Below are 25,813 nucleotides of genomic sequence, written 5' to 3'. Positions count from 1 at the left end.
AGTTTATCACATTCAGGGTTGGTGTTCAAGAGAAGAGGGTTGAGGATCATGTCTAACAGGGTGGAGATCAGAAAGAAGGCTCGAGATATAGAGCTTTGGGAACTAAGGCAAATGCTGCAGGTAAATGAATCAATTAATTACTATACTTTCTGGACTGAGGAATATTTCATGAGTGTTTTCTAATTGATTAAAAATTTTCAAATTTATTCTTTAAAAATATTTTTTTTTCTGTTTGAGGTGGAATGACTCGAATTAAAAGTTTTATCTGAAAATTTCCGTTTCGGAAATACGGAAACAATCGGTGGAGAGTAATTTTAGGCAACAGACATTTTTCGGATTCTTTACATATCTTGTTAGTAGTTTTGGTGCTTTCAACAAACTGGATGGCATGCAAGTAGCATAAGTTCAGTTTTGTTTACATAATATTCCATTATAATGATCAATAAATATGTAAAATAATATCCTGCAGCATAAATTCCTTTCAAATAGCATTGAATATTTCAACAATGCGCTAGTTTCTCAAGGCCTTTTTATATTGTTAAAAAATTCACTGAATTTTTCATGAAATCTTTCTATGCTGTTTTTATTGTTCGAATCTTTCAATGTACCATAGAGATGTTTCATATTCTTTTGAAAAAACTGGTGTAATTTCGCCAAGCGTCTTATTTGCAGAATATGCATGGATTAGAAATTCTTTTGCAACTTCTTTTTACTTGCATTTGCTGAATGAATGCGAAAGGCATCGAGTCAAACTGGAGAGTATTTTCTTGGTTGGTTTCTCATTGGTATGAAAGAGATAAATCCAGATTTGTGATTTGCGTTTATTTTTTAATCCTCATCGGCTTAATCTCAATAAATGTGTGCCATTACTGTTCGCTGCCACTGTCTCTTCTGTTCCATTATAATGCCTTTAAGGAATGGTGTCTCTTGTAGTTCGGATCTTGGAAATATAGATAGGATAATTCTTTAATTGTCTCATTCACATCTCCTTTTATTTACAAGTAAAAGTTTGTATTTATAAAAAGTGTTGAGGAAATAGAGTTCCTTTAACTCTTTAAATGGCCATTTTTTTAGTCATATTATGTTAAAATATTTTTAGGCTTGAAATTAGAATAAGAAAAGGGATTCATGTAGCTTATTAGATAAATTTAATTTGATTAATTAATTAATTTGGTTATCAATAATTAAGTAACAAATCAAGACGCATCATTTTGTCTGAGATAAAGAACTGAAGTATCTAAGTTTCTGACTTACTAAAAAAATTGTCAGAACTTATGCCAACCTACATAAATTCATACAAAGATTGATAAATTTGGTGAGAAGCATATTTCCCACTGCCCTAGAAAGGGTTAAATTGACAGAAACCAGCATAAACCATCAAGAAAGGCTTTCTTTCTATTTACTTTTATGGATTTAATTTTTATTTATCGTCTTTTAATTCTATCTTAATTGGGAATCTATTTTTTAAAAATTTCAATGTGTTATTCGATACGCCTGAAAAGATTATTTAAATTGAATCTGCCTATTAAAAATTTCTGGCACGAATATTAAAAGAAATGTACATACTTTGAAATAGAATCGGAAAGGAATCGATTATAATATTGGTGGACGCATGCGACTGAAATCAAAGTAAATTTTTAAAAATATCGAAAAAATGTACGCAAGTGAAACTGACATCATTATAAAGGTAATTTTTAAAAAAAATTTAGTAACACACACACACACACACACAAAAAAAAACATGGAATACTTCTAGAAGATATGAGCATCAGTTTTCATAAGCGAGATATAGCAACCATCAATCAAGCGGAGGTTCAGCCTGCTTTCGCACTCAATTCAATTGGTTTATAACGTCTTGACTTCTTTTATATGTTTTTTCCTGGGATTGTACACCGTATATAATGACACAGCAAACCCAAAAATTCTAATACTATTTTGTTTTTCTATTAATTATTTGAACTCCATAAATTGAAAATTGCAGCTCCGTTAAAATGCGAAGTTTTGAATTAAGTGCAGCTGTACAAACGTTCAATAAAGTAGTCTGAAACAATTGCATGTCGCTTTGTTTACATTAGACTGTTGCCATTCGATGATAAGTAATAAGAGTGATTTCTATGACACGTTAGCGTTATATATATAGAGAGAGAGAAAGAGAGAGATTCTGTTAATTTAATTTATTAAATGAAACTTAAAGTGATTTTTTTTTCATTTAAATATCCTTAATATATGCATTGCTTCATTAGGATCCGAGTATTGATATTTTGAATGATGTTGATGCCAAGTTCGAGAAAGACCCTGATAGAATAATCACGGAACTTGAATTAAAACATAAAAAACCTCAAAACGATTTTATGAATAAGCTATCTTTACCCAAGTAAGCATCTTTATTATTTTTAGTTTTTTTTATGGCTCTTAAAACAGAAAATTATTTTTATATTTATGCAAAACAATTTAATCTCAAAGAAAATCAAAACTGTTTCTATACATTTGAATTTTGAAAGATTTTCAGAACACATAAAAGGTGTTATTTCTTAAAAAAGCGGATATTTATTTTAACATGTAATCAGAAAGTGGAGTATTTTTTGCTAAATTATTTTGTTATAATATAATATTATGTATGTTTTAGTGACTTAGAATATCGAAGCAGCGCTTAGATATTTTCTTTAATTTTCTTTTTGATTTAATATATTGAAATATGCCAGATTTTTTTTAGTTCATTAATAGTGAAGAAAAATGCCTCTAAAATGCAAAGAACGAAATAGACAATGTTAATCTAGAAATCTTTTGTATGTATTAGTTTATTATTAGTCTTCCATTAATAAATAAATTTTACATTAATCATATTTTGTTTGCATTTTTATTTCCATTATATCGCTTTTCCTAGTGAATTTTTATGTCCTTCGTGCTTTTCCTCTCAATATCTTTTTAGTATACAAAGTGTCTCAAAAACGTTCTAGTATTATAGTTCCGTGTCTTCAGCGAACTCCACCCTCTCAAGGGTCAGTCGAAAGCAATAACAGTCCTTATCATTGTGACCCAAATTTCTCGCTGTAATTTTCTGACTCGATAGATTTAATGTGGGTATATTTATAATGATGCACCTAAATGATGCAATTTAATGAACTTTAAGGAATATTTACTATTATTTTTAGTTTAAGGATGTAAGAAATGTAGAGATATTTTCTTGTAAAACTGTAAAGAAATTATTGATAATGACAACTAACAACTATGAATATTTATAATTGTATACTATTTCTATCTTGTTATGAAATATTTTATCCCTGATTAATTTCAGCTTAAGGTAAGTGTTTAAAATCTGATCAAACTTAAATTTTAAAACTTTAATAGACATTTAATATATAATTAAATGCCTTGCTGTCAGATTCATAATGTAAATAGTATTAAAAGTCAATTTTTCTTAACATTTTCTGCATTAAATTTTTTAGAAAAACAATACATGATTTCAATTAGTATATTTTTGGCAAAATAAATGAGTTAGAGGGTGACAACAAAATTATTTAAAAAATTCAATACATATTAATTCTACAGCATCAAATCTTTCAATCACAGATAAGGTTTTTCCCTATGTCTCAAAACAGTAATTATATCTCTTATTAATATACTGTATGTGAAATACACTATTGTTCTCTTTTGCCTTATTTGACGATGATTATAATACTGTAAAGGGAATCGGTATCATTTCAAAACCAAAAAGTACCTCAAACATTCAAATCCGTCATACAAACAGAATACTGCAATATTTTTAAAGCTGTTGCATGTGTGGTAAAATCCAATTAATATAAGGTAGCTTGATTTTAAAACATGTTCTAATATTTATCACAAGTTTACATTTTCTTTGAGAAACATTTACTATTTGTAACATGCGGTTTGTTTAAATATATTTTTTTGCTGAATGAATTTTCATAACCAGGGAACGACGCCATATTCTGCCTGCAGTTTTCCATCCACATTTATTCATCTAAAATATTTTTCAGAGGTTCTGAAGCTCCGAGGGAATTACGAAGAAAAGAATTTGTTTTAAGAAATTCAACTTTAACGTAAGTCATAAGATTATTACTTTAATTTAAATATATTTCACTCCATTCAGATAACCATGAAAATGATGTTTTATTTTAGATGCCATGCCATTAAATATTTTTGCTAAAGTATCATTAATTCTTATAACTTTTAAGTTTAATAAATACTATTGTTTCAAAATATTTAAAATTACGAGGAAAACCAAAGAATAGTTCCTTGACTACAACCACTTAATATATATATATATATATATTATTTCAAATGAAAGTTCATTATTCCTAGATTTGTATATAAGTCACCAGCCATCTTGGCTTAGTTGAATATTGAACTCGATGTGATTAACCATGGTTCAAATCTTTTTAATGGTAGCTTGGTTCAATCTTTCATTTTAAATGTTGTTTATTGCTAATTTATGTTTCTAGAGAATAATAGATCTTTTTTTACATTTCTGAATAATTATTCCCGAATATTCTTCGAATACATAGAAGAATTTTGAGATGCCCTACAAGTTGTGGACAGTTTTCCTATTCTCGTATGTTACGATATGCTTCAAAATAATAAATTTTATTTTATCGTTAAATTGTATTCTGATTTCTTTGCAATTTTTTTTTCCATTTTTCACTAAACCTGAGGTCATTTCGAAGTCACTTAACTCGATAATCGAAAATATTTGCAATGTTTTTCATTTAACTTGTATGTCAATAGATATTTCAAAAAAATTTGTGAATATCGCTCAGTTATGCTGACTTCATAATAGAGTATAGAAGACTTGAGTCAGGTTTCAAAACAGGGACTTTTTTCTTTTACGAAATTCCTGCAAAATCATAATTTATATTCTATGGATGCATGCAGTTTCGTTGTGTTTATATTATTTTCTTAATTCTCATTTATAGTACACGATAAAACATATGCTATTTTACAAATAAGAAAATGTCTGCAGAAATAATTTCAAAAACGAATTTTTATTCAATTTAAATTTGATTTATTTCATGTTAAGAAGGACTGACGATTGTTATTCCTTTTTAACACGCATTCTGATATGCTGGAAATTAGAAAATTTTAATTCCTGAGTACTTCGAAAAAATGCAATATTTTAATACTTCGAAACTTAATTTCTTATTTTATCAATCAATTCAACTAAATTTGAGTTGAATTTAAATGTGTGGGAAAATGCGAAATATGTGGCTTCACAAATTCAAACTCCCTTTGCGTTGTAAATAATTTCAGAAAAATAATTACCTTATTACACGATAATTTTAATTATGAATGAAAGATTAATAGGAAGAGTAAAAAAAATTAAATGAAAGCTATTCTGAGTTTAAATATATTAATAAAAGTAGCTCCAAAGAATAGTTTTATTCGGTTCATTGTTAAATTTGACGATATCTAATATGGCGAATTTTTTGCGAATCTTAATGCTGTTTAATTTTTAATAAAAATGTCTATACTTGCGCATACGAAGAAATAAAATTGCTAGCATGTTGATACCACCTGAAATGTTAACATGGTTTTTTTTAAACAATATTCTTTTATTGATCAAAATATGTAATTTTAAATAATTTTGATTTCTAATAAAATGTATCAAGAAATTCTTAAGAATCTCTATCTGATTTTATGTTTAAATGTTAAAAATTTAAAACATTAAGCATTTTAAAAAGTTATTTTTATTATTATTATTGATTTTCCGTTTCTATTCAGAAATCTTTGGAGAAGTCCTAATGTACGCTCTTTATACAACTTAATTCTTGCTTTTTTTGTATTCCTGTACCTGCACATCGCTATCTTCTATTACTTTAATGTTGAACGGTAAGTACCAGATATTTTTTTCTTTTCTTTCTTAGATTCCGTTTGCATTCAGTTTCTAGAAATTACTATGCTGTAATCTTCATTTGAAAAAAATGTATATATAAGCATACAATTCTTTTATTTTAATCGTCTACCATAGACTTGTTTATTAATCACAATACGTAAGCATACCATTACTTAACCCATCTTTGCATGATGATAGAAATTTCCATCATAACATCTAGTGAACAAAAAATGAACTCAAAACAGGTGTACTGTAAATTTATTGACTTTTTCGCACCTATTGCGTAATAAGGAACGTAGCTGTCAAAGAATTTAAATGTCACAATCATTATAGGAGGTTTGAACTTGCCATTTCGCTGCTTGTTGTGGTTGGAAGAAACTTTCTATTTCTTGAATATTTTTTATAACACATCTGATTTCTTTTTCTTTTCTTTTCTTTTTTTCTAATAAATACGATAATGAGTGGAGGAATTTAGAAGAGAGGGACATTGAAGATTTCCTTTAATCTAGAGCAGGAATTATCCTGATTTATTTCACAAAAAAAAACCATGCAAAGTAGGGTTAAAAATCAGTAAACAATGTGATCTGAATCATGCCGCAGAATATAGAAATGCGCCAGTTGATCATTTATGATATGCACAAATTTAAACTGGATCACTGATCAATTTATAATAAAGGTTTTTACTTTTAAATATCATATAAAGCCTAATGATGATAATCCGCATGGAAAAATTTTAATATTGTTATAAACCTAATTCAATTTTGAAAGGTATTCACTGATTAACAATTTAAAGTAAACAATACAGCATGATATCCATATTTTCCTCCCTTTTGTTCAGGGCAAATTATCATTTGCATTATTTTATTCGTTTATTGACAATATTTTTTCTATTATTAATTGGACGATAAATTCTTATAAATTGAATTTTAATCGTTTTTTCTTCTTTTTTATTACTCTGCTTCCATTTATTTAAAATATTTGGAATAATCCCTTTTTTATTTTTACTGATTTTATGAAAATTTCTATTCGCTCATATTTCTTCACTCTTTATGACATATACTTTATTTTATGTCTTCATATATGTGATGGATTTTTACACTTTTGTGACGCAAATTTTTATGTGAATTTTATTATGATATTTGGATAATCTAAACATTTTAACTGTACAGAGTTGACGAAATAAATTCACTGAACGCAGATTTTATTGTTGATTATTTATATTTAAGCACAATAATATACATAATTAACTTTTTATAAAACATATTACATTAATACAATGTCATATGTTCTGTATCATTTTTTTTATTTCTTTCTCGAATTATGTTCTAAAATCACATAGCCACATTTTTTTATGTTCTCTGGATAAACATTTGAAATTTTTAATTGAAATAGTGTGTTCGTGTTTTGCCTTCTTCTCAGTCTAGCTTTTGAGGAATACTATTTATTATAACTGCATTATAACTATTTTCTGTGCTATTCCGATTCAAGAAGCTATTTGTGTTCCAGTCAGGTGCAGTTTTTATAATTATAATTAAATTTAATCTTATTTTAAAAATATGTTAGTAAATTGTTTATAGTTAAACATATTTCTACCTTTAAAATTACATATTTTGCTACTTTTTATTCATTTGATCATGGTTCAAAATTGAGAAATCTGTTCCAAATAATCTTTTGTAGTAACATTATGCAAACAAAACTAAATTGAACTATTTTTTAATTTTTCATTTGTTCTTTTATTTGCTAAAAATTGAGAAATCTGTTCCAAATAATTTCTTATAGTAACATTATTCGAACAAAGCTAAATTGAACTATGTTTTAATTTTTCATTTGTTCTTTTATATAAACCTTTACTCCCATTGAGACTTTTAGGTCGACCCAACTACCTTAATAAAAAAATATGTTTAAAAAATAGTTGATACTTAAAAAACTAAGGGATATATTCGATCAGGTTGCGTAAATATTTTTTAAGTCCATAATCCAACTCAAATAAAGTTTTTTTTTTAAATTTAAATTATGATTTTATGAATAATTGTGGCATTCTATTCGTTATTTTATTTTATTGTGATTTAAATTTTAGGTTAAAAAGAGATTTAGCATTGGTTTCATGGTCATTTGGTCAGTTTCACATTGTTACTGCCGTATGGATTGGCATCAACTTATCGATTGTTTTCTTTTTACATCCTGTCTTTCGATTCTGGGCTTCTTCTAGAGCATTTGCGAAGAAGAAGGGTAAGTATTAAGTATTTTTGGGTATCTTAAATAAATATGCCATTGAAATAATGAATAGTCCAGAAAAATATGGGATAAAGTAGAAATGAAATGATTTGTGTTGTCTCAAGTGAAAGATATGATGATAGTAAGATAATATTCATATGATTCAAGTGATACTATTCATCCTCTTTATAAAAAGTTAATTTGTATTTTCGTTATTATTTTATATTTTTAAGCTTTCTAAAAAGAAATATTTTCCAAAATGTTCAAAAACATTTTGAAATAAACATATTTAATTTTGAAGTCAGTGTTGCTTTGCTAGATCTTTGATCATTTTTCAAAGCATGTTACATTTAAAAGGAAAAAATCAGCATATTTTATGACTTTCAAATTCAAAGTTTAGTGTTAAGTTGCAAATGGAAAAACTGATTGTTATATAGTTCCTTAGAAAATATATAATTTAATTATTTTGTGATTAAGATCTTATATTTAAAATTTCTATAACGAAAGAGAACGTTGTGCACAAAAGACAAAGGCTTCATATGATGATAGAATTTTTCATATGCTTGTGAAACTGGTAGAATCGAGAGCTGAATGTGTTTTCTGCTCGGAACATTTAGACATAATTTTTATGAAATATGAAATTTAAATTTCCAGATACTTTGGTGTCATATTTTTGATCTTAAAACGCACTAACTTCTTTGAACTGTGATTTACATTTTATATTTTGCTTTTGGAAGTAATTTTTAACTAATCAAATAAGACTTTAGAAAACTCTTAAGATATTTATTTTTAGTTATGAGATTCAGGTCTTTAAAATGATCTCAAATACCTTAGCTAAAACTTAGTCCTTCCAGTTATTCTCGCTTTGTGTATAAAGAAATACAAAAGACCATGTTAGCACTATAAAATTCAGACTCCGACTTCAAGTACATCTTTCCAAAAATGATGATTTGAATAAATCATTTTTAGGACTTGATTCAGCAAATATACTTATGCTACTTCATTCATCTTTACAGGATTTGTATGCCACGATGCGCTGTATTTCTCTCTTAAGCGTTCCCTATTCTATTTGAATTTTTTTTTAATTCCCTAAAATTCTAATTGGATTTTTTTTAATCCTTTAAATTCTACTTGGATTTTTTCGTGTATTTTTTTTTTTTTTTTTTTTTTTGTTGTTGTTATGTGTGAACTTTCCATGACAAAAATAATTTTTTTTGTTTGAAATTTAAAAAAAAAAAAAAAACTGTGAAAAAACTAACTAAATTACATTCCAATATTTCCTTCATACCGAATCGTCGTTTATTGCCAAGAGTTCAGTTTAAAGATTGATTGTTGTTGTTTTTCTGTAGTTTATTTGGCGCAAGAGTCATATTTGGCTTAAAGATTGAAAAGGTTGCTGGATAGAGATTCGATTGACCGCTGGGCTGTTGTATGGCAAACCTCCGTCCACTCCTGCTAGATTTGGACGGAGGTTTGAAGAGGATATGGTGGTTCACTTTTCACCTGCATTTTTTAATCGCGTTCTAAATTGAAAGTTGAATCCTAAAAGAGCTCCAATATAGTTTCAAAACGGGTCGTTATTTTGACAAAAGCTGAAAATCTCAGTTATTGGTTATGTACTTATGCAATTTGATTACGCTTTTATTGAAAGGATTTAAAATTTGAATGCAAAAACATAACATTGCAGATTATTTTTTTTTAATATTTTGTCAAACTCTTTTATCTTAGGGAATTTCTCATTTTTAAATCTGTATTTAACCATAAATTTATTTTAGCTTTTAATTAAATGCTACGTTTTATTTTTTACTTCTATTGCTATTGCTTAAAAAAGAAAAGAGCATCTCATATTCTTAAGAGAATTTAATTGATTTTTGTTTTTTAAATTAATATTTTTATTAATTTTAAATAAGCGTATACAGAATTAAAGAACGTAAATTCTGTATTTAATGCATGATACGTCGTTAAAGGATTCAGTTAAAATAGTAATTCATTTAAAAGATTTAAAAAAAGAACGCTGGTGTGTGACTTTAAATTTCTCAGTTGTCATGTGAATGGAAATGACCATAACCCCCCCCCCCCTAAAAAATTTCTTTTAAGACCAAAAATGAATAAGCTTTGAGGATGTCGTAATTAGGGTTACGTGCAGTTGTGGTTGACTCCAATTATTGCAACATGTTAGAAAAATAATTTTATTTACTTTTAAACTTAAGAAATGAAACAAATAATTTTGATTCACTACAAGCTTCACCGAGGCGAGTGCGCGAACATTCCGAAGAAAACGGAGAGAATAGCTTTTTAGAAGCATTGTGCGTGTCAATACCCGGATGATGTGCAGCGCGCCATTACGTCACACACAGCCTCGACGGAGACTGTAGTTTACAGATTCATATGGAAAGATGATAGGCATTCGCTACAAGATCCTTGGAGGAATAATGTCTGATATGCGTGCCCCATAACACTAGATTTGAGACTGAATAGCCATTGGATATTTTACGTATCACCAATGTAGCGCATATCTAACTTTCTTAAACTCATTATTTGATATAAAGGAAATAACTCGCAATTTCTTCGCAAAGAAGATATCAAGTTTACACCAGTACTATAATTTACTCATCCTTTATTCAATCCTGAAAGGTGTTTTATAATTCTGCTTTTCAGTACCAAAGGAATGAAATTTAAAAAAGACGATTTTCCAGTTACAACAATTTTATATACAAAATCTGATTTTACATCAAGTCATAACTAGGTAAATTTATTAAGAATACACTTTTTATAATTTATTCTGGTTAATATGAATATAAATCCTCAAACAACGAATTAAAGTTTTTCCATTTTTATTTTTCATTTTTCTGGAAAATTGGTATAAAGTGGCTTACGTTTAAATTAAAGAATTAATTTTAAATTAAATTAAAGAACGTTTCTGAATTAAAGAATTTATGATCGCTCAATATTTAGAACTCTGTATGTATAACGATGGATACTTTAATCTCTTTATAGATTTTGTGATTCAATATTTTGCACTTTATTCATTTCGTATGAAACAAAAACAATGGATAAACATGAGTAGATATGAAAGTAATGGATATTTGAATCTTTTTATAGGCCTTTATGATTTGATGCTTTGCACTTTATTCATTTCGTATAAAGCAAAAGCAATGGATAAGTATGAATGGATATGAAAGTAATGGATACATTAATCTCTTTATAGGCCTTTATGATTTGATATTTTGAACTTTATTCATTTCGTATAAAGCAAAAACAATGGATTAGTATGAATAGATATGAAATTAATGTATATTTTAATCTCTTTATAGGCCTTTATGATTTGATGTTTTGCACTTTATTCGTTTTGTATGAAGCGGCTTTGCTGATAATTCCACCAAAAATAATCATAGACTGCAATATACCACCCGCATCATCTTGCGCGTTAGTAATGGAACAGGTCAGTATTGTATTCTTTTTTTATAAACCAAGTATACATAAATATGAGTTAATAGAGTATACAAGTTAAGAGTTAAATAAGAATTTAATGTTGTCTTTATTTCTCTTACATTTACGTTATGTTATAATTAATACTTCTCTCATTCGGTGAAACATCAGAAATCTATTAATTAATAAATTGCAAAACCATTTAGGGATGATATTCTAAATATATAAAAGATCTGGTTTATCTTTCTGCTCGTTTTAATCGTCACTTTACACTCTTGGATCGTTTTATATATCGAGATGAAATATGGGTCACAGATGGATTATCCCAAATGGAAATTTTTTTAAAGCTATTTTAAAATTCGAATTAATTTTTATTAACTTGATTCTAAATGATAAATTAGAATTAATAGTTGGGAAATTTTAGGAATCATCATAATTTTGTTTGCAATTGGAGAGCTATAATTTTTGTATCATTCTAGAGTTCAGTACATTTCTAATTATCGTAACTTGAAGTTTGTAACTGAAAATTGATCTGTGCAACTTTTCTAATTTTAGTGTGTTTTCTATTTATTTATTTTACTGAATAAACTTTTTTTCCAAGTTGACCTACGGGACTTAATTATTAATTAAACACCAGGCTTATGCATTAGCATTTCGCGCAATATTTGAGTTCCACGTGTTGCCATTCAATAAAAATAACAATTGAGAGTAAATGAATTATTATTGCATACGAGTTCTTTTCATATTTTTATGTGGTTTTAAAGAATACTTTTTTTCGCTTCTGTATTATTTAGCTCAGTGGTATCTTGATATGATACTTGATAGTAATTGAATTATGCCTTCGGAGGCATTATTTATTTTTATTTCGCTGATAGTATACATAATAGGCAATATAATGTGGTAACTAAACTACAAGTGTTCAATATTCAATTCTAAGGGTCATTAATTATTACATGGGACCAGTTTAAATATCAAGATCAGAAAAAAAAACATTTATGTATATAGTTTGTAGATTATAAATTTCTTTTTCAAGTTAATTATTTATGGTTATAAGAAAGTAGTTTTTTTTTACAAATCTGAAATCCAGTAAAAATCGCTTATCTAGTAAAATGGTTAAACGTTTAACAGATAATGGTTTCAGGTACCATATATCTGCTATAGTTATAAATAAATTTGTTGAAATTAAACAGAGGAATAAAACGTTAGGTTTAGTAGATAATTGAACTAAAGATTGAAACAACAATATTGAGATTGAATCAAGTAATAGTACTGAATTATTGCTTTCCAAAGGAGCTCAGAACTGAAATTTATGGAAATTCCAAGTAAAAGTAATTTTACAGAGCGAAGAACTATTTTAGAATATTTAAAAAAATTGCTCCAGCAATAAATGACGATTTAGAGGAAGACATAAAACAGCTAACTGAATGCAAGAAAAGTTATTTAAATTCATAAGATATCACAGCTAGCTGGAATGAAAATGGACCTGTAATATTGCTAAAGTAATATGTTTTTTGTATCAGCACAAATCCAAAGTGAATACTCACTTTGGATTTGTGCTGATGTATGTTACAAAAAGATGTTATGTTACAAAAAGATGTTATGTTACAAAAAGATGTGTATGTTACAAAAGATGTGTATGTTACAAAAAGATTTTTAATGCTACTTGCGATGGAAAACAAATGACGGAATGTATTCCCAGTTTAAATGAAATTAGAACGTAAAACTAAAGCAATCTACGGGAAATATACGTGACCATATGCTCATCACTGAAGTTTTCGATGATTTGCTTCCAGATTATCAGTATTTCCTTAGTGTCTGTGAATATGTACCTCCTGATAAACAAGGTATTAATGACTTTATTAATAGATTATCAATTGATAGATAAAAAAAGATTGAAAATGCACAGACTCAATAAGGAAATGCTTTCATAAGTAAGAAGTTATAGAAGAAGAAACAATATGAGTCAAATGCATGCAAGCTGTAATATCTATCAAAAAAGTGCTTTTCAAAGACTTTGATTTAAAGTTATGTTTTCTATGTGGGAAGCAAATTATAGAGCCAAAACTTTTGACAAAGGCCAATTCTCGCCTACAAGCAAAGAATAATTTAACCAAAAGAAAAAATATAAGATTTCATCAGTATTGTTTAGCTGTTGAAAAATGAAAGTAAAAGCAGTTGGCATTTCATTTTTATTGGTCTAAATTCTGTGGTTAGGCAGCACATGATATACGACAAAGCATAGATTTATAAAAGAATGCTAAGTCTTATAAAAATAAAGATTGTATTGGAAATACAATAGATGCTTTTGGCAGAGATAGTTTTCAAAACAGAGCATTTGATGAAAGGAATTATATTCCAGTGAGTTGAAAAATGTTTTATATTTTCTTAATTTAAAACGAATTCTCATTTTCGTTAGCTCAATAAAAGAGAAAGTCTGTGCAATCGAATTAGATAAAAAATTTGCAGAATCATGAACGACGAAAAAAAAAAATTGGAAATAGAGCGGATAAGTTATGCAAATTAATCCAAAACAAGTCTTTTTGGAACATATAGTGATAGATTATTCGTAGTCATCACAGTTTTTTAATACAAGCTAATAATATCATCTGCATTTTTATAATGCATTTATTCATTTAAAAATGTTTTATACATCTAAAGAAAACGAACTTTATTTTCCTTATGCTCTCTAAATTTTTAATTCTCATAATATTTATTGACGTCCAATTAAAAATGGTTTATATCCTTTGATGTATAGTAAGAAATATTCAACATTTTGGAACTATCTGATGAAGATAAGCCAATAATGACAACGTAAAATACAGAGCAACATAGACTACAGCGTTGATAGCAGATATTGATTGATAAGACAAATCTATTGCTTAGTATAACATACTGATGCCTGGATATAAAGCATTTTGGCAAGTAAAAATATAGTTAAGACAATTATGATTTTCAAATTATTCAATCTTTCATAGTCTTGAAATATCTTTTTTATATTTTAACTGCAAATTTCATTTTCATCGTTTCATTCATTGTCATTGATATTAAATTGTAAAGGAAAAATATTAGCATTTTTTGTATCAATTTTTACTTATATATATTTTATTTCGCTTTATATCTATATTGACATATGTTTTGTATTTCTTCCATTTCAGTTTAGACTTTTTATGAAGAGTTATGCATTTGTTCGAGAAAACATTAACAGAGTTTTAAAGTATAAGCTCCATCAAGGTATTGTGAAATCTCAATTGATTCGTATTTTTCGTGATTCAATCCTGATAAAGCCATAAAATTATACAATGCCGTTAAAAATTAAGAAAATTTTTGTTTCTGGTGTTTATCGTTAGAATGACAATTTTAATAAAGTTAGATTGCATATACGATATAAAAAAATAGCTATACAACTGTAATTTATGTATAAATTATCGTGTGCAACCATCATTAACATCAAAAGATTTAAAAGAAAATCAGAATAAAGCACAGACTGGCAAAAAATGTGGCCCTCTCCTAATCTATAGCTCTCGCAATATTAATTCAAATTTCAGTTTTTATAACATAAGGTTTGGTTATATTTAGTTTGAATAAGTTATATTGACTTTTTCTTTAAATGCATCACGAGGTCCTCTTGTGTACAAGGCCGGCCACCCTGCCAACCACTGTACGAAGGAGTATTGACAGGAGCATCACGTGGGTTATTTGGGATGCAGAATACTTGAAAGATTTGGTACTTACCTGCTCTAAATGTCACCATATTATTCAGAGGATGTTCGGTTCTCGATGTCATATTCAACGTGACTAAGTCCACTTGCACAGAATCTGGAATTCCTTGCCACGAATCCAGATCTTAAACCTTTCCTCAGGCTACCGCAGTCTAATCCAAGATTGATAATCCAGTTTCTAATATGTCAGTTGCTGCCGGAAGTATACTTGAAATGCTCAAGATCTCTAGTAGAATCAATTCATTCAAAGCAATATAAATCTTCTGATATTGTTGATGCTTGCTTTTAACAGTACCTATCATTAAGAATTGAATTACCAATGTCTCTTTTGATTTCACTTTTTAATCAGTCATTTCTACTTTGTGTATGTGTAACACTAGCTACACATTTCTACCTGCGTTTTTCGATAAAAATCTGCTTAGTTTAATTTCATCTACTCGTTTTTACATTTTTGTCAGATAGCTTAGAATCTTTACCTAATATAATACAGAACACGATCTAAGTGTAGAATTCTCCCAAACAACATCAAATTTGAAACACCATTAGCTGATATTTAATGTCAAATCTTGATAAAATATTTCACTTACTACAGGTTACAAGGATGACGATGATTCATTCAGTTGCTTTCCCAGTGCGCAAATCTTAATTGCGTTCGAATATTACACTATTTAGTATTTCAGTAGCAAAAATGTGTCCCACTGAAAATTTTAATACTACAAATAAGATGATTATAAGAATTCCCAAGACTGTTAATCCTATTGTGATATCTCAGCTTTGAGAAGAAAGGATTAGAAATATGAGACTCGATTTTTCTGAATATTCACTGTGGGTGTTGGCTAGCATTTATGTGAAACTTGCCGTCGATATTCAAGACATTCTCAAATGTGTGTGGTGTTAAAGTGTGGGGTGTGGCTCTGATGTTTTCCTAATCATCTAATTACGATTCAAAACAATGAGATCCTTTCTCAGTGTAGTCATTGTGCATAACATTCTTTTCATAGTTAAAATCTGGAAAAAGCATTTATTTAAAACACCTACAAAAATAAATTCAACTTAAACTAAACGTTAAAGCTTCACTAGAATAAATCCGCTGTAATCGTGCGCATTATGAATATGACAATTTTTTAAAAAATTTTTTGACTTATTTAAAATATTGATAGTGATTTATTAAATAGCCTTCCATTAATAAACAATAAATAAATCTAGAATCGAACATTGGTATTGTGATAATACTTTAAGCATCTTTACTTTACGCAATTGCATCATTAATTAAAATTGGTATTACTGAAAAATCAACTTTTTGAAATTTAAAGCATTGCAAAAGTTTATTGCATTATCATACGCCAAAGCTGCCTGGGAAAAAAATAGATTTATTAATGAATTTTTATTTAAAAATAGAATTAAAAGTTTGATAAATCCCTTTCAGAGAACTTACTACTGAAAAACATATTAGATCTGATTGTTCAGGGTGAAATAATTTGCCTGATCATGAAAATTTTGAATAATTTTTAAATTTGCATGTTGCACCAAATAATATGCAGGCAATATTCCAACCAACAATGATTATCATGTTAAAAGTAATAAAATCCTTAGTACCGTGGATGAATCGTAACAAGCAATTATGACAAATGTTAAAAATGCATTCCAGTTTTTTGAATTTCATCATTTTTTAATATTTTATATACGTTAAGAAGTTAAAATAAGCCTGCATGAAAGTAATTACTAAAGAAATTTCATAATTTTGGTAGCTCTTAATGATCTCTATTTTTTTCTGTACTTTTTATAAAATATGTACTGCTTTTTTTTTTCCATATTGAAAAATTAAAAATCTCTGTTTACGATTTTTTTTCAGATGATGATGAGGAATCAAACTCACCTCCTTGTCTAGAAGTAGGAAAACTGATATATTTTTTATTTGCACCTACATTAATTTACAGAGATAGCTATCCAAGGTACAAAAAGGAAAAATCCTTGCATTCATTCTTTCATTTATGATATTTTACGAATTTTGCAAGTCAGTTATGCATATGTTTATATATATATCATCAATAAAATTAGACAAATTCTTGAAAAATGCTTTAACATATTTCTGTCGCTTTAAAATATCATCTCTATAATAGAAAAAAATTACATTCGTTAATTTACGTGCAATGTACTGCGACTGACAAGATAATAACCACATACCTCTGTTTTCCAAATTTCATCATGAAATAAAAAAAAACTGATTTTTTTTTTTTTTTTTTTTTTTTGCAAGCATGAATGATTGTGGGGGATTTTTTTTTTTCTTTTTTATATTTAGTATGAACATGAGACCTACATGCTATGTCTATGTAATAAAAATCATACCATATTCGCTACTGATTGCAAAAAATTCAATTATTTCCTCCAGTTTTAATATTTGGAAAACAGAAATAAAGGACGATATTGCTTGCTATGCAACGGTATGTTGTTTACAAACAATATATCCATTTGTGCGAATTTTTCTGTTGCATAGATGAGATTTTAAAATAGCATGAACACATTCATTCATTTTCATTTATTCAATATAAGAAATAAAAATACACGAAATCGTAGTAGAAATAGTATTAAGAAATCATTTCCTTAATTTGATAAATGTTTTAAAATTCTAAATATTGTAATTATTCATAAATTCATTCGATATTGAAATAAAATTCATCTGCATATCAAATGAGATGTTAAAACTTTAACTATTTACTCAATCTCATCAGTGGCGAATAGTTCTTTTATGAAGCATCGATGTAAATTGATTTCTTTTTTTAAAAAAAAAAAAAAACTTTGATTTAAACTAAATTTAAGTAAAAAAATTATTTCGGAAGTGATCTTGTATGAATGTACTAAAAATGAATTTTCTAATTTTATTTATTTTATAATTCATTAACACAAACATCAGAGAATTTTGAGACAAATTTTTTTCTCAAATTCACTATCAGATAGTGATACTATAGCAAAAAAAAATGCATCAGATGATAATTATATTCTGAAATAATTAAATATTGCATAATTTACTAATTTATAAGTATACTTAATTTGAAAACTCTATAATGCGTTCAAAATTGATTATAAAGTTCCATTTTTATTTCCTCACGTAGAAAAAGTATTGTAATCGTTAAAAAAAAATTTTACTCGAGATTTAAATGAATATATGTTAAACTGAAAACTTCCTGAGTTTGTAAAACACATTTTTGGCATTACGTCTGTCTGTGACAAATATAACTCAAATAAGCTTTGAGCTAAAGGGTTGAAATTTAGTATATAGTGTTTGCACAAAATTTGTGTATTTTTTCGAACGGATTTTTTTTCAAAATACGTTCGAAAAATTCTAAATTACTAATACAATTAAAAAATATCTGGCCATCTGTCAACTTTTCAGTAAAGTCCGTTCTGAGGAAGTCTGTATGTACGGCTGTTTGAGGACAAGCTAACACAATAACTACAAAACGAAGAGAGATGTATAAAACTCAGTACATAAATTTAGCAACTGTATTGTAATTACGTATCTAGTTTGGAGAGAAATTCAACAAGAGGTTGACTACTTGTTGGCTTGTATTTTCAGAAACAAATAAACGCAGTGACTTAAAAATATCTAATTTAGCATGGGATTTGTAACTACAAAAAGCAGTTTTTAGCAAATTTCTGTTTGAATCGGTTGAGAAAAACGTGTCAAAAATACAAATTCGATTTTCGGATACTTTTAACACAAGTCAGAGATTTGTCGCCAAAAAAACTCGCCAAGAATGACACGATGCATTCAGTAAAAATGGTAAATTCACGACAAAGTTGAATAGATCATAATTAAAATAGGTCAATACCATGCAGGGTGCTCTCTGGGTTAACAGCTTTATTAGGGACTGTGAGTGAAAATTTTTGAAAGACTACTCCCTCTGGTTAAAAATAGGGAAAAGTCACGTTTAAATAAAAGTTTATAAAAGTGTTTCACTTTTTCTTTTATTTTCAGAACATCTGGTATTCGCTGGGGTTTCGTTGCCTGGAATCTTTTGCAATTATTTCTTATTGTATTGGGTGACTATATTGTCTACATTTGTTTCTTAGCGAATAGCTTCAACAAGGCGGGCATTGAACCCATACCCATCACTCATTTTGTGTGTTTGATGGCTATTGCAATCTTCGCAGGTAGTATGATCTCGTTCGTAACGTTTTATCCCATATTACACTGTTTGCCGAATGCTTTTGCTGAAATGCTGAGGTTTGGCGACAGATTGTTTTATGAAGTAAGTATCTTTCTAGTTGCGTGCTGATTTCATATGTTTATAAATGTTCATAATAACTGCTGATGGAGTGACTTCTTTTAAGATTTTTTCTTAAGCAGATTTTAAACACGGTTTTTTTTTGTTTGTTTTATGTGAGTGATAAATGTAATTTTCAAAATTCTTTAAAAAAAATCAATCTCACTTGTTAGATGAGTCAGGTATTTCTCATGACTTTGTTTGAATTTCAGTATTCAGTTTTATCATGATTAGTTTTGTTAATGTAACGAGATTTCCCGCTTTCACAACCAGGAAATCCCACGTGGGAGCACCTCGTAATTGAAAGTGAGAAGCGTTTGGCATGGTGGTTGGTTCTCGCCACCCTTGTAGGTATACGAAAATGTGGGGGTGGCTACTTCCTATCGATGACGGGAAGGGCTTCTTAGGGAAGGGTTGTACCGTAGCCGGTGATGGCCCTTAGGAAACAACCCCAGTTCCCGACAGTGTTGCTATCACGGCAGTCCAATCATTCTTTTTTCCGTATGCCTTCGAACGGGTCGGAGTAATTAGTCTATGATTCACCACCAAAAAAGTAATATAGCTGACAACAATTAGTTACTTGCTTCCTTTTTGAGTTTATTCCAATGCAGTAAATGAAATAAACAAACAAAAAAAAAGAACCATCTTTCTGGAAGCTTCATACAATTTTTGAGGATGAACAAAAAAACTCCTACTTACATTAGCTGTCCTAGTTTTAAACATCGATATTTTATAAGATTAAATACCGTTTTCTATGGATACATCCTAATATTAGCGAACAATTTAAAATTTTCATTGCTAGAAATCCAATACAGATATTTATTGTATATTTCTTTCCCATAAAATTCTGAATAACTTGATTGATTTCCTTAAATATTAAACTCCATTTTTTGTTGTGGTGGTTAGAACTTTGGAAAAATAAGCTTACTTTATTAAATTTAAGCGAATTTTTTTATTAAATTTAATTGCAAGGACTATTTTTATATATACCAATTTTATAATTTCATTTATAATTGTTATATGTAGATATCTTTTCTTTTCCAATATTTTTTTGATATATTTACAATAAATGTTTACAATTTTTAAAATTATAATAGATTGGAGTGTTCATTTAATTGACAATTAGCCGCCTTCGGCGATTAGATGTTTCGTTCAGTATGTTGGTTGTATTTAACTTCAATTAAATATCTTATAATAATTATATTTATGATTTTCTCAAAAATAATTTGTTAACTTCAAATTGTTAGAGATATTAAAGCTTTCTTTAATACCCCTCCAAGGTTTTTTGTATGTTGTATAAGTGAAATTTTCTAATAAAGTCTCAAGGCTTCCTCGCTGAAAACAGAGCTGTTAGTGTAATGGACCTTCTAATGTACATCGTATTTCACAGTGATATCCTAGTCATTTCGGTTTATTCCTCATGTGAATCCCATCTCTACTATTGATATGGATGAATGTGGGCGCGCTCTAAATGACCTCGAGTTACTAAATTTTGCTCAGATTTTGAGAAGTATGAATGGGCATTTCAGAGTGATTTCTATGAAATTTTAATTTAAATTTAAATTAATTAAAATAATTTAGATTTTTGAGGTAACTTCTGAAAAAAATATTTGTTTTGCATCGTTTTAATGTCCAGACAATTATCTTTTTTATCTTTTCAATGATTCAGAATTTAATTCCTGTAAGATTTTTAGATCTATATGTATATAATTAGGCTTTAAATCTATTTTGGAGAATATTTGACAATAATATTTCCATTGCTGTGAATGAAACGGAAATCGGTTTCATTGTTTCTTCCAGTACGTAATCGCATGATTTTCTTTCATTGTTTCATGCTTGAGAAGAAGGATTTTAATTAATAGCTGAGTAGTTTATAGACGAATAAAAAATGAAAATCGCGTCATTTAGAAGATGAATGAACTGGACATAATAGAGCTCTGACGTCATGGAGCTGAATTCCATTAAAAAGGTTCTTATACATGATGAACATAACTTATGTAAGACTATTAAAACTACACTGTTTGAAATCTAGATTCTATTTAGTATTGTGCCATTTTTCCTGGAATTGAAAGTGATATCTTCAAAGTTTGGCTCGGAACATTTCTATGAAGTTAAATCTTATGAATGCACGTTTGCTTTAGGAGAACGTTTCTTATTGAGGCAGTAAACTACAAGCGTGTATGCCTGTGAAAAAGAACATCCCTTGCTTTTTCAAATTAAATTTTGTTTTCTTTGATGCTTGTCTTTATCTATTTTACTCTGCTACTAATAACTGAAAGAACTGACGAAATAATGTATTTCTGAAAGTTACTTGTACCCAGAAAAGATGATACCTCGTGTATTTTTATTTAAAGGATTGGTGGAACTGTACTTCCTATACAAAATTTTACCGATCTTGGAATATACTTGTACATGATTGGCTGTACTTCTACATATATTGTGATATGTACGCTGTAAGTAACAAATTTATTTGCATATTTAAATGAACCACATAATGCATAAATGTAATAAGTTCTCTGTTTCGAGAACAGCGTTAGTTCATTTGGAAGACAAGCTGAATGATACGTTTGTGTTTGTATTTTGTGGCAAAAATTCCTCTAGAATTAATCTGCACGACACTGATGGTATTTAAATATTTATATCAAAGAAAAGAAAAGAAATCTTTAATAAGCGTTTTAAGAATTCAGTAATAAGTTCTAAGCTGAAATTCACATATATTATTCTATATATAAACTTAACAAAAATCTTAGATATTATAAGTTGAAAAAGAATTGAAGTGGATATTTGTTTCCAAATTCATAATTAAAAAAAAGCCTATTAATAAAAAAATTTAGTGAAGAAACAATAGTAAATATTAATTTCTTTCTACATAAAATATAACGCTGTATAATTTCTAGATTGTATTAAATCTTTAATATAATCTAATTAATTGTATTAAATCTTTTTTAAAAGCATCAGAATATTTAGCTTTTTAAAGGTATTTGATTATTTATCGCCGTTTATCTTTTGTTTAGATTTTGAAAAGCAGAACTGTTGCTATGTTGTCAGTTTTTCTGCTATCTGCAATTGTTCATGAATATATCGTAGCCGTTTCTCTCAGATTTATATTCCCTCCTTTATTCACATTATTTTACATAGCTGGTAGTAAGTATCCTTTTATGAATTACTTTTTTATTATTCTAAATAAAAACATATTTAAAGCACGTTTATATCTGTGTACTGTTTTTTTATAGGAACATCAGAATACAAGATATAATAACCGTAACCGATTATATGTCATATACATAATTTTTTAAATCTGTAATGAATACCCAGAAACTTTCTTCATTTTAATTTGCAATTTCTTTTTCTTTTAATATTAATTTTGCTTCTGTTTCTTTATAGTATTGTTTTCACTACTTCATGATTACACGATTTTGTTTTCACCTTCACATTTTAAAATTATTTTCAAATTTTCAACAAACTAATAAAAGCGTATTTAGAAATTTTTTAATTAACCTTTTAATAAATATTTTGTAATTAGCTATTGTAAATATTATGAAATCTGAAAATCCTTTTTTCTTGAAGATTCAATATATAAATTGAGCCATGCATATGGAGTCAAAACTAAGTATAAAATCGATTTTTCAGTATAACTGAGTATAAAAGTGATTATAAATTTCACGTTTATAGAAGGAATCAAATAAAGCTAATACAAGTATTTAAAACTGCTTTGGCATGTTTTAACAAAACTAAGAATGCTTTTTTTTGTAGAATTGAATACTTTTGAATACGCCTTATTTAAACCGTTTATAAGTGAAATTATTTTGGGATTCCTCAAAATGGATTTTAAAATATCAATATAAAAGTTGAAAGTATTTTAATTAATTTAAATTAAAAAACATTAATACTGAACATTAAACTTTGTCAATAAATATATTAAATTATCTAAATTCAGTAGAAATATTAAATTGAAAAATAACATTTATATCATATCGAATAATAACAGATATGGATTAAACTTCTTTTTTCCTTTGGAGTGGAAATTTATAATAAAGATTTCCTATATAAAATTTGGGATATTTTTACAGTGAGATCTGAGTATAAGTAGGACAATAAAAATTGACTTTGAAAAATAAAAAATAAAGTTCAAAAGTTGACTGATTCGGCCCTGAAAGGCCCTCTATTCGTCATAAAGTGCTAATTAAAAATCCTGACATGTTGTCGAGGTACTCTTTGTTCCTTATCCGTTGTGGCACCTTCCCGATAAGGTGGGAAAAATCGATTTTTAGCTGTCTTTAGACTAAAAACCGTAAAAAAGAAAAATGAAATCGGTTTTTAATAGTCCCTATGCTAAAAAAAAATTGAAATCTGTTTTTAACTGTATCTAACCAGAAACTGTAAAAAAAAAAAAAAAAAGCAAAAATGAAATCGATTTTTAACTGTTTCTAAATCAAAACTGGTAAAACCTTCAAGAAAAGGAAGTTTGGGGATGATTTGCTTGAGAAATTTTCAGTATACTGTCCACCGTTTCCTCCTGCCAGCTGAAAGCGCAAAAACTGCATGTTTCACAACATATCGGAGTGTTTCAGTGGTGATAATATAAATGTGTTGCATAATGCATGTTTGCAATTCACCTAAGACCGCATTCGGACGTCTGTACACAACATTTATAGGTAACTCCACAGGGTTCAAGTATGTTGATCGTAACGGCCAAGCTGTTGGAAAATGGCGACTGATAATTTTGTCATTTCCAAAGTGAAGAATCAAGAGCTGCTTTGCTGTGTTGAAATGTCCTGGGGAGTGCTACCCAGCATAAAAATTGTGATGTCCACATCCACTCTGTTGCAGTGTTGAAATGAGTTGTTGCGCAAAAGAGATTCATAACGTATCCTATTGACTGTACCGGTTATAGGATTCAAAATATCAATCTGTTCAAAAATTAAGCAATCAATAATAAAGCCTGCCGTAAGCTCTCACCACACGGTGCCCTTTTGAAAATGAAGAGGTGATGGTTGCATTTGGAACATATTCTCTCTTACCAGTGTTTTGGAATTGTGAATGTCGACAGAACTTTGGAGAATTAAATGGGCTTTTTTGTCTACAAAATGATTTATGGCTATGCATTGTCCATTTCCTTTGAAGCAAAAAAAAAAAAAAAGAACCGGCTTCAGTAATAGCTCCTCGTTTTGACAGATCAATAGGAAGTAACTCCTGAAAATGTGTAATTTTGAATGGGTAGTATTGCAAGATTGGCAAATTTTTACGAATCATGCACACACATATGTCTGAAGTCTGGAAAATTCCCTATATACTGCGCATTACCAGAGCAGTACTTGGCACTTTCTATAGTGGTGTAGCCACATCCTCCCCTGATGTCGAAGCAATTGCTTTCCTCTCTATGCCACATTTCACTTCAAATGAGCCCGTCTCTTCAGCTTTATCAATCATCTTCTTCAGACCGAATGCTGTTATTTTACCGGAACCGCTTCTAAAATCCCGTAACGTCCGGGATTACTTGAAGGTAATTTTCGCATAGTCACCATTCTTGTAAAAATATTCATAGTAGAGACACGACTATCTTCTGAAACGCAGAAACTGCTTGTTCCTTATTTTTATCACAAGAATAATGTGAGCTGCGCATATCATGTCTCTGAATTTGCACCTTTAAATTAACACATCTTTTAAAGCAACAGATTTCAACATACTGTGAAGAATACAGCCCCATATATCGGTAAACTTTTGAATTTTTTCATTCATAAAACGAATTTTTCAATATGAAATATTGTGTCATTCTGACCAGTAGTTCTTTATTAACAGCCTTTTGAAAGTGCAATTTTAATTATAATCAACCGATACATTGCTTTACTATTTAAGAAATATTAGCTCCAGTATGCTTTATTTAAGCTCATATTATTAAATACTCTTTTTTATAGGCATAAGAATGATTTAGCCTCTCTTTTAACCCTTATTATATGAATAATCATAATTTATTAAATTTTGGCATGTTATATCTAAATCAAAGTTACATAAATATCTAGTTTTAATTTATTCAAATTTTTCCAATTTTTGTATTCTTTTGTAACTGTCTCGATCTTAATTTTTTTTTTAAATTTGCACCAAACTATTAATAAAAATCCAATATTTTTTTTCAGTTATATTCATTTTTATGACTCGAAGAAGAACCTCAAACTTCTGGAACTTTTTCCTTTGGTTTACTTTGTTGCTAGGATATGGACTTTTACTAGTTTTCTACTCTTTGAAAATGTCTGCCAGGATCAACTGCCCGAGGATTTTAGTAGGTTTTTCCTCCTTTAACTTAGTTTAACTTCCTACACACGAAGTATAGAAAGAGAAAA

The 25,813-nt window shown here is 28.3% G+C and overlaps 1 protein-coding gene across 1 annotated transcript; it reads left to right on the top strand.

Annotated features, from left to right (window-relative positions):
- Nucleotides 1-25,782, top strand: LOC129961994 (sterol O-acyltransferase 1-like). Its single transcript, XM_056075651.1, has 12 exons — nt 1-120; nt 2,244-2,374; nt 3,996-4,058; nt 5,737-5,844; nt 7,926-8,077; nt 11,377-11,504; nt 14,647-14,722; nt 17,063-17,162; nt 19,187-19,460; nt 21,830-21,928; nt 22,490-22,619; nt 25,610-25,782. The coding sequence occupies exons 1-12, from the start codon at nt 49-51 to the stop codon at nt 25,780-25,782; spliced, it is 1,506 nt and encodes a 501-aa protein (XP_055931626.1). The 5' UTR covers nt 1-48.
- The last annotated feature ends 31 nt before the right edge of the window (nt 25,783-25,813 follow it).

This window comes from Argiope bruennichi, chromosome 1 (assembly GCF_947563725.1).
Source record: "Argiope bruennichi chromosome 1, qqArgBrue1.1, whole genome shotgun sequence".
Taxonomy (NCBI): Eukaryota; Metazoa; Arthropoda; class Arachnida; order Araneae; family Araneidae; genus Argiope; species Argiope bruennichi.
This window is presented reverse-complemented; position numbering and strand designations above follow the sequence as displayed.